Genomic DNA, 10,342 nt, shown 5'->3' with positions numbered 1-10,342 from the left:
GGCCAAGCTGCAAGGTTGGCCCACAGAATCCATTAAAAGACTTTTTTCCAGCTTGACACAAGGTTTGTCGTGCATGTCAGAAGTTGTGGCTGCTTTGCCACTGACCCCCCCATCCCCTTCTCCTTGCTTGCTCCTACTCCATTTAATGGGATCGGATGAGCTAATCCCCTGTGTCCCCTCACAGCACTATCAGATGGGATTTGTGCACAGGGGCTGGAGGGAAGGAAACCCATCATCCCAGCAAACTCCTGACCTCATCCAGCCCCACTGGCTTCTACTGGAGGCTGGATCCACCCCTGCCCTTCTCTCCATCAGAAGGCTCAGTGCAGCTCCCACAGGGAGCTGGTCCATGGCTACAGCTTCACCACCCAAACACTGGGCCAGTGGGGAGACCCGTGGGCAGCAAGGGGACTGCAGCACACATGGACATTTTCAGCATTAAATGACAGCCTTGTTTTGTGTTGTGTTTTTCTAAGAGACTGCATGCCTGACCAGACTGCATTTCTTGGTCTGCATCCCATATTTATCCTGTAATTACACCTTTGGACAAAGGCTGCCTGTCTGCGAGCTCGATTTTTTTAAGGACACAGTTTTATTCTACGCTGTGCTTTCACTGTAATGAAATCTGGGGGGCAGGGAGGAGAAAATTCCCCAAAATTCAGGAGTGAAAGCTGTTCTTTCTCAAAACCTGCCCTGAGAGCTAAGAAGCTTGCCCAAACCCTCTCCCTTTTCTGGAGGAAAGCCCAGCTGTTGACATCCTTTGTGATTCTCTATCACCCCACAAGGAGTAATGCTGCAAACCATGTTGTCCCATAAAGAAAGGTGCCACCACACTGTCAATCCATGGGCTCCTCTGCTGCAGGAGCAGACTGTTTCCAGAGACATCCCTGTAATCCTTACAGCCAGGCGGCTGACAGGGATAAAGCTCCTTGTTGCACCTGCCTGCATCACAGTACAACAAGGGATGAATTCTCACAAAATAGCATTTCTGCAAAATTCCCAATGTCCACCACACACTTGGCTTGGAGGGACAGGGAAGATTCACATGGCACAAACCCCAAAGGCAGTTGTTGGAGCTGTATGAGCTGGGGTTTCCTCCAAGGAGAAGGACAGCCCCAGCTCCGACCCTGCTCACCCCGTGTCAGGGTCTGACATGAGCGTGGCCATCCCTGGTTCCCCAAAAACTGCCTTGGGATGAGCCTCTCAAGAGCCACAGTTTGTAGGGGCTGATGGTAGGTGAGACAAAGCCTGTCACCACAGCACATTGAGCCTGACAAACTCATCCCACCGCATTGTGCAGGCAAAGAGGAGCTGGGGAGCACCCTGGCACAGAGCCCACTGCCATCCCAGAAACAAGAACAGCATTGTGGCACAGCCCCAGGATGGACTACAGTCCTGCTATCAACTCTCTATGGCTCTTCTCATGGATACAAAGATCACCTGAATTGCAGAGACCATTGCACTTGGGGTTTTGCTGAATCCCTTCTTTGGGTGGGATCTATCACCCATATATAGCTGCTGCCTATAAATACAAGTCACTGGTCCAGCCTGACCAAAATTAGGTGATTTTGGTGCTGTGGTCCATGGAAAGCAGTTTCTCTTCTCAAGCCAGTGTCAATGGAAAAGTGAAAATGAAAAAATAAGGTTTGTTGGGGAGAGAATAAATAAAACAGGACCTTGTTGATTTCTGCTAAAAGTAGATTTTTATTTATAAGATATAAAATAACCAGTGTTGATGTTTAAAAGCAGCCAGGAACTATTTGAATTGGTTTTTTCAGGCAATTCTTTGCCCGGAACTGACACGATTCCACCTTGGCTTCAGCAGAGATCCCTGAGGAATGTCGAGGCAAGCAGATTGCCCAGGCAAAACAGGGAGCCATGGGGCAAGTGCCAGTGATGGGCAGAGCAGTTTGTCTAGAGCAATCCCTCATGGCTGGGAGACTCAAAATCCCCCTTTGCCTGAAGCACAGCCTCAAGGGGCACAGCTGGAGGGCTGCAGCCATGCTGGTGCCACTGAGGCTGTCGCAGGATGATGTGCAGGACATGTCTGTGGGCAGAGGGAATGTGCTGTGTGAGGCTGCTGATGCAGGAGAGGATTTGTGAGTTTGCAGAGATGGCTGTGAGTCAATAACAGTGTTTCCAGCAGTGCAGGGTTGGTCGGCTGAGATGGGGCCTTCAGCCGGGCCCAGGTGGGAGAGCAGCACTCCAGAGGCTGAAGGGAGGGATGTTATTCCTCTTTCAGCCTCTCTGGGCTGTTGCAAAGTTATAAGCCTGGACGCTTGTGGTGGGCAGGACAATGAGGCACAGCCTTACAGGGGGTTCATGTGAGTGCAGGGCAGGGGCACTTGTGGAATGGTAAGGTCCCCACACACAGCACTGTTGTACTCATCCTTGGATTAACATACTCAGAGGGATTACTATCTCTGACTGATGTTGCATTAAACCTGGTAAGGAGAGGACACAAAGGTGTATATATACCCATGCTGCCTCTCTCAGAGTGGCATCTCACAGAGCCCCTTCCCTACACCTCTTCCTTCCTACTGGACCTTTGCCTTCCCAGAGGGAGCAGCTGTGAGACAAAGCCCAAGGAGCCTGCCCCCAGCCTCCCTGCCTGTCTCTGCCCCACAGATCATCAGCAGAAGACAAACCCTTCCCTGAGGCTGGGCAGCTTTCACCTCAGCCTTCTGCCTGCAGCCAGCCAGAGAAGTAACATTGCATTTGCCAAGTCTGAGCATGCATGCAGGGCACTCCCTCTGACCACAGACTTGGGCACTCAGAGTTCCTTCCTGTTTGCCTGGGGTTAGATGTGAGGTTTTCCTAAAGACCTCTGGTGCCCTCCCTGTTTGTTTTGACCTTTTTAGCCACTGGCCTCACCTTCCTTTAATGGTACACCTCCGCCTCACTAGCCCAGAAGCTTTTTCTCCCTTTTGTTTGAAAGGTTGCCCTAATCTTCCAGTATCCAACCAGACTGACCTGGTGGTAGCCCTCATAGGTAGCTGGATGAGGATAACACCAGGTGATAGGGGAAATCAGGGGAATACTCCTGGAGTAATCTATTGCTCCCAGCAGTGGGTATGTGCTGTAAAATGCACGCAAATGCCTGGCATGAAAAGCCCAAAACTGCCTCTGGAAAAGCCAGAGCTGGGCACAAAGGTGCAGAGAAAGAGGGAGAAGGCACCAATGTATGGGAAGTGGCAACTCACCCTCAGCCTCCTCATCTGCTTGGAATGGGCCTTTGATCCAGCTTTGCTCCAGCAGGATGCAGTGCCAGGGGAGTTATGCACGTAAGGACAACCTTGCCAGGACAGGGATGGGTTCACATACACTGGGTGCCAAACAAGCCTGTTCATGTAATTTGAAGGAAGAGCTTAAATCAGGTTTTGATTGCAGAGTTCATCCCTTTAGAAATGGAGGAGGGTTTGGGTTTTTATAACTTTTACATTGAATTGTGCTTTTCCAAAGCTGACCATCATACTGGTACCATGGTACCTGGTATCAGGAGAGAAAACAGGGAGCAGACCTGGAGCACTGTTACCCTGGGGATACTTCCCAGTCTCCAAACATTCATAGCTCCTGGATGTCCTGGCCAGGACAGATGCCTCTGTGTTTAGTGGCTCTGTAGGGTTTATATTGCATGCATTAATCATAATTAATTTTTTCCCATTGAAAATGTTAGCATTTCCAGTTGAGTCCTGTGTAGCAAACAGCTCAGAATCACAGACTATTCTGAGCTGGAAGGGACCCACAAGGATCATCGAGTCCAACTCTTAAGTCAATGGCCCACACAGGGGATTGAACCCATGACCTTGGCATTATTACAACCAAGTTTTAACTAACTGAGCTAACCTCAGGGTCCAACCTGCCCTAGGCATCTTCCATCGGAGCCGTGGGCTTTCCCACTATGGACCTTCCTCCTCTCCAGCTTTACTGTTGCTGTTCCGTCTCCCTCCTCCCAGCTCTCTTCCAGGCTGAACAGTGTGGGGTGCAGGAACGTTCCTTCCCACCCCCCACCCCCTCGATTTCAACTCCTTTGTCACCCTCCTTCTGCAGTCCCCGAGCCCCTCCTTACGGCCGAGGGGAGAGTGAGTCAGACAGGACACTCATGCCCCGCGCCCCCACGGCCGAGCCGGCTGCACCCTCTGGCGGCAATCCTGAGTCCAGGCCCTGCTTTTCCGGGCAAAGATGCGAATTCCTCCTTCGTCTCCCACTCACGAGGTTGGGGTAGGGTGGGGCAGTTTTGCTGGGAAGGGGATTGGCACTGGGCTGTGGTTCCCCAAAGCAGGATGAGGAGCAGAGCGGGAGCAGCGGAGCGCGGGGGCGGCTCTGCCAGCTCACAGCACCACAGTGTGCTCGGCACTATATTTATCCACATGGCCAGCAGCTATATTTATCTGGAATGCCACAGGAGCCAAAAGTCTTCGGGACAACTTCCGTGCTATGGAAGAAAACTATCTGGATGTCCTTTTTTACTGTCAACCTTCTTTTCCACTCTCTGCTCCCCTTCTCCAGTGGCCTTTGCTACCTCCTCAGCCCTTCCCTGCTCCTCCTTACGTCCCACTGTCTCTGCCGTGGTGATGCTGGGGTCATCTTGAGTCTCTGCCCATAGCGGCGGGGTTAGAATTAGGTGGTCTTTAAGGTCCATTCCAACCCAAACTATTTTGTGATTCTGTGATCTTCCCTCTGTCCCTCGCACAGCCCTCTCTTCTGCTCCACTCAGAGCAGATATATCTGTTTTCTGTGATTAGGCTGGACATCAGGAAGAATTTCATCACAGAAGGGGTGATTAGACACTGGAAGGGCGCTGCCCAGGTGAAGTCACTGCCCCTGAAGGTTTCTACGGAAAGACTGGACGTGGCACTCAGTGCTCTGGTCCAGTTGACACGGTGGTGTTCGGTCATAGGTATTTTTCAAGCTATAATTGATTCTGTGAGCTTCGTTTCCCTCTCCAAGGGGTTGTTTTTCCTGGTGGAGTGGACCGTCCTCTGCTGCGTTATTCACCCAACCTAAAGAATTGTCAGTTTAAGAACACACTCCTTGTTTTGCAAAATCCTTGGTCCCCTTCTCATGGGGGGATACGCGGGACGGGTGGTGCTCTCCCCTCGGAACTCCGGCACTCACCAGGAAGGAGGCATTCCCTGCCCTCCTGTCCGGCACAGCCAAGGTCTGACAGCTGGGCTCAGCGCCCGGGAGGGCAGCTCCGCCCCACAGCTCCGCCCGGCAAGGCTGTGCTGCCTCCGGCACAGCCCCTGCGCTCCGCTGCCCGCTGAGCCCGGACCTGCCCTCCTCGCCATGGGGTCCCGTCTGTCCCTGGACGACTCCGTGCGGGTCGTGGTGGTCGGGGGCGGCTTCGGAGGGACGGCGGCCGCCAGCCTGCTCAAGTCCTGGGCAGTGCCCTTCGTGCTGGTGGACGTGAGAGATGCTTTCCATCACAACGTGGCCGCGCTCCGGGCCGCCGTGGAGAGCGGTAAGGGCTCAGCCCACCCCCCGGCCGTGCCCTCGCGGGGGTCCCTCCGACAGCTCCCCTGGCCCACCGGGGACTGCGGAGTTATCGGGGAGCAGCAGAGAACGGGGTGCTCGCACTGCCACCTCCACCCCTGCTTGGTGGGAGAGTTGATGTTTTCCGTTTGGAAAATAAGTCCTTGGCTCCGGAGGACCGGCGGCCAGTGCATGTTAAGCTAACAACACATCCGCCGGGCAGGAAGTACTGAGACGTCCTTTTTGTTTCTAGAGTTTGGAAGGTGACTAAGCTAAAAGCGGCAGCAGCTGGAAAGGCTGAATGAATCACTTTCTGTATCTGGCCCTTGGGATGTTGAGCAGCTCAGCAGTGAGACCCAGGATGATAAAATCCTGCCGGATCTCACTTGAGAGCCTAGGCTAACCCCATTAATGTAGTCACCGGGGATTTAGGGGGAAAATCACAAGTTCAAGGCTGGGAATAAGCATTAAAAGGATAGCAAAAGTTTGGTCTGAGAGGCAGATAATGAAAAAAGCCTCTGACACCGAGCCTGAAATCCCCAGTACCACAGAAGCACTTACTGGCAAGCCAGTATAGGAGATACTGGGAGCAGAGACGGAGAAATCTTGCCAGGGGTGTCACCTGAGGACCTGATCTTATCACCAGATCTGAGGCAAAGGTCCTGAAAGCTCATTGCTGGGCAGTGATAACACACATCACAGCCCTAGCCCAAGGTCTCAGGCTTTTGTCTGAGCAAGGACAGCATAGGGGAGAAGGGAAGAGGGATTTGTTAGCCTCCACAGAAAAAGAGCTCTCCCATTGTCTCCTCTTACCACAGGATTTGCCAAGAAGACTTTCATCTCCTACTCTGTCACCTTTGGGGACAGCTTCCGACAAGGCAAGGTCGTGGGCATAGACCCTGGGAGGCAAAAAGTCCTGCTCAGTGATGGTGAGGTAGGTGTTGCAGTGTCCTGGCTGCCTTTTGGGATCACCTGCTAGTGCCAAGAACCCACCTTCAACAGGGTGTGTTCATCATCCTGAGGAACTTGGCAACAGCCTCCATCATTCTCAGACGGCACCATCCCTTCCAGCCAAGTGGCCTAGAGCTGTGCTGGAACGTGGGTGTGCAGAAAATGCCCCATCCCATGTCCTGCTCAGATGAGCTTTTATTCTTAGAGCTGGTTTCAGAGCCCAGCAATTAACCCTGGAGCTCAGACCCTTCTTTAACTGCAGGAAGAGACAAGGGCAGCAGTTCCAATCACTCTTGCCAGCCAGAGCATCTCACCTCTGTTAGTCTCTGGTGCCAGCTGTGAGTGTCCAGCATAAATAACACATAAGTAAGACATAAAGTGTAAAATAAACATAAATTTACCTCTGTGTAAGCCTCTGGTAATTTCTTTGAAGGTCTCAGCTCACCTGAATGGTGCTTCTCTCAGACCCTGAGGAAGGCAGTTACTTTCTGTCACCTGGACCAGATCTCCTCCTAAAGTCACTTTCTGACAGTGACAAGTACTTTCCTATTTACGAGCAAGGACAGAAGAGGGAAGAAGTGACTAGTACCTAGGAGGCAATCACTGTATTCTAAGCTCCGTTTTTGAGAGGTGTAACATCCTATTCCACCTTCTGCCCTGCCAGGAGCTCCACTACTCCCATCTCATTCTTGCAACAGGCAGTGATGGGCCATTCCCTGGGAAGTTCAACAAAGTCATTGACATGGAAAGTGCCATCCAGACCTATGAAGACATGGTTAAAGAGGTGAGGAATCAACTTATTTCCTAGGAGCTGCTGCCTGCCTCTGTTCAGCCTCAATTCCCAGACACCACTACAGATACCTGAAGCCTAGAAAAAGAGGCCAGGACAAGAGCTCATCATGGCATTCTGCACAAGGGGAAACCTGAATACTCAAGAGTGTTACGTTGTAGGCAGGAAGAGCGCATGGGGTTTTCCTTTTTGTTTCCTCTTATTCAACCAGGTGGTTTATTGCTGTCAGGCCTGTGCTGTGTCTCCGAATGTTCATGAAGGTATCTGACTTCCTGCAGTTACAGTTCTCTTGTAACATGAGTTTCCTCTTCAAGATCGAGAAATCTGAGCGCATCCTGGTAGTGGGAGGTGGTGCTGCTGGAGCTGAGATGGCTGCCGAGATCAAAACAGAGTACCCAGCCAAAGAGGTAGGAGCATCTCTGTCACAGTGAATTTCATCATGTCTTCTGAGACTGTTCTTCTGTGATGGTGCTGCTGGAGGTAACTGAGATAGTTGCACATCAGGAGTTACTGAGAACTCCCTATGGCCTGCCACCAGCAATGACTGACATTAGAAGCCTTTACTTGGCTCACTCTCCTTGCAGGGAGAGGCAAGCCAGCTACAGCTGCTCCCACATGGCGTGGACATGGCGTGGGGCAAGTCCTGTCCCATTCCTGTGTCCCCATTTGCTGTTTTGTCCCGAACAGGTCATCCTCATGCACTCAAAACCCGCACTGGCTGATGTGGAGCTGCTGGCTAGTGTCCGTCAGGAGGTCAAGGAGATTCTCCTCAGGAAAGGGGTGCGGCTCTTGCTAAGTACGTACTTAACAATGCCTCTGAAGACCTGTGAGCTGCTCTTCCTTTAGCCAGAGCATCTCCTGATGTCCTCTTTCTGACAAAGCATGGCTCCCTTGAATTCCTGTTTCTCTGAGCTAGCTGGAAACAGCAGCCTAGCAAAGGTTTGTGACCCAGCACTCTCTGTTGCAACAGATGAAAGGGTCAGGGATGTGGAAAACCTCACGCCAAACCAGTTCCAGAAAGACATGGTAGTAAGGACAGAAAAGGGCACCGAGGTGGTTGTTGACATGGTGGTGCTGTGCACGGGGATAAAGATTAACTCTTCAGCATATGCTGCTGCATTTGGTAAGTGAAAAAATCCCACTGGGTGGGGGGAAGCAACACAGTTCTTCAGTGTCTTGTGCTTGAGGGGTGTGAGGTGAGGAATGAACTGTGTACAACCTTCTACTGAAGTATCAAAGGATGGTGCATTGCATGAAACTGCAGTGATTAACCACAGTGAGGCTAAAAGCATCTTTTCCCTGACATATATAAAAGAGGGTGAAAAACCAACTCCTCACTTTGTGTCAATATCAGCATTTTGGGATCTGGGCCACAGAAGCACCATAAAGCTGCTTATAAAAACCTGCTGTTTGGCAAAACAGGTGACAAAATGGCAAGTAATGATGCTTTGAAAGTTAACAAGCACCTCCAAGTAGAAGGCTACGAGAACATCTATGCCATTGGGGACTGTGCAGATCTCAAAGAGCCCAAGATGGCCTACCATGCTGGGCTCCACGCAGATGTCGTGGTCACTAACATCATCAACAGCCTCACACACAAGCCTCTTAAAACCTATGAGCCAGGTAAGGTCATCACTGTCTGTAACTCCCTGAAGGGAAGTTCTAGCCAGGTGGGGGTTGGTCTTTTCTCTCAGGCACTCAGCAATAGGACAAGGGGGCACGGGCTCAAGCTCTGCCAGGGGAAATTGAAGTTGGAGAGCAGAAAAAAATTCTTTCCAGAGAGAGTAATCAGGCATTGGAATGGGCTGCCCAGAGAGGGGGTGGATTCCCCATCCCTGGAGGTTTTTAAACCGAGATTGGACATGGCACTGAGTGCCATGATCTGGTAAAGGGACTGGAGTTGGACCAAGGGTTGGACCTGATGATCTCAGAGGTCTTTTCCAACCCAATCCATTCTATGATTTTGTGATCTACTAGCACCTGGCCTTAGGTGTTGGGCTATTTTTCTGCAAGAAACAGCTGTTCAGCTTGCATAGGACACTGATTAGAGGTGAAGGAACTCACAGCTAGGGCTATGTCAGTTGACAGCTCAGGTTTCATCTTGGTCCTTGCCAAAGACTGTAGGTGCTAATTACCTGTGCCGGTCTTCTGACACAATACGTTCTTTCTTCACTAATGGCTTCCTGATAAATCTACTGGTGGGAGTCTGCTATTCATCTCACTTGCTTGAACAAGGAGATGACTTGCCTTTCTCCCCTTAAATTACACAAAAAACACAAACTGAACAATCTAGTCTCAAAAACCTAGCTGGGTAGTGGGTGTCATTCATAAGCACTGATGTAAACACTTACCATAACTATGTCAAAAGCTGTTCCACATGGATGCAGAGGATCTGGAAGGCAATTGCTTGACTTAAACCTCTCCATCTTCTTTCCAGGGTCACTAACATTCCTGCTCTCCATGGGCAGGAATGATGGTGTAGGCCAGGTGAACGGTTACTATGTGGGACGTCTCTTGGTGACCATTGCCAAGAGCCGGGACCTGTTTGTCTCCAAGAGCTGGAAGACGATGGGACAGACAATGCCCTCTTAAGAGAGCACCAGTAACATACCAGCAATGAAAACAGCCACTGGAGGAGGCTGAGGTGCACTCCTATTGCTTGGACTGCCAGGTGCTGCCTCCTGCAGCTCCTCCTTGAGCCACCCATGCTGCATTAAGAGTGCTCTGCCTTGTTGTAAAGGGAAGGAAGCACCTTCCAAATTAATTGCACAGAAGTCTCCATGATAAAGACCCGGGAAGAAATGTTTCTTTTACTCCCCTGCTGATCCATCTCTGAGCAAGAAGCTTGGCTTACCTTGATTTGTAACAATAAACACTGTGGTTTGCAGAATCTCTGTGAGTTTTTTGTTATGTGGTTTGGCTTTTTTTCCCCTGGGTTTCTCTATTCTTGGTCTTCTAAAAAGTACCTGCCTCTTACAGATCTGGAATCTGCTCTGCAGCATGCAGGGAGAATGGCTCTCAGTGCTGCCAGGGAAAAGCCTGGCTAAAACCTGGAAGGAGCTGTGGTAATCCTGGAATTCAACAGAATATAATGCAGCTTTGTGTCAAAATCACCACAGCACCTTT

General features: G+C 50.9%; 1 protein-coding gene across 1 annotated transcript; it reads left to right on the top strand.

The window, feature by feature from the left end:
* The first annotated feature begins 5,221 nt into the window (after nucleotides 1-5,221).
* On the top strand, nucleotides 5,222-10,106 carry AIFM2 (AIF family member 2). The gene is made up of 8 exons (XM_071563564.1): nucleotides 5,222-5,464; nucleotides 6,294-6,409; nucleotides 7,091-7,210; nucleotides 7,531-7,623; nucleotides 7,904-8,012; nucleotides 8,187-8,339; nucleotides 8,639-8,839; nucleotides 9,654-10,106. Exons 1-8 carry the CDS (start codon nucleotides 5,290-5,292, stop codon nucleotides 9,806-9,808), a joined length of 1,122 nt encoding a protein of 373 aa, XP_071419665.1. The 5' UTR covers nucleotides 5,222-5,289; the 3' UTR covers nucleotides 9,809-10,106.
* The last annotated feature ends 236 nt before the right edge of the window (nucleotides 10,107-10,342 follow it).

This window comes from Pithys albifrons, chromosome 9 (genome assembly GCF_047495875.1).
Source record: "Pithys albifrons albifrons isolate INPA30051 chromosome 9, PitAlb_v1, whole genome shotgun sequence".
Classification (NCBI taxonomy): Eukaryota; Metazoa; Chordata; class Aves; order Passeriformes; family Thamnophilidae; genus Pithys; species Pithys albifrons.
Note: the sequence above shows the minus strand (reverse complement) of the source record. Positions and strands in the feature narration are given on the sequence as shown.

Excerpts from the sequence above, each read along its gene's own strand:
- AIFM2 (XM_071563564.1), top strand. The coding sequence starts at position 5,290 with ATGGGGTCCCGTCTGTCCCTGGACGACTCCGTGCGGGTCGTGGTGGTC. Across the intron at positions 7,624-7,903 it reads CAGAGTACCCAGCCAAAGAG|GTCATCCTCATGCACTCAAA; the intron begins GTAGGAGCATCT and ends TGTCCCGAACAG. Across the intron at positions 8,840-9,653 it reads TCTTAAAACCTATGAGCCAG|GGTCACTAACATTCCTGCTC; the intron begins GTAAGGTCATCA and ends TCTTCTTTCCAG.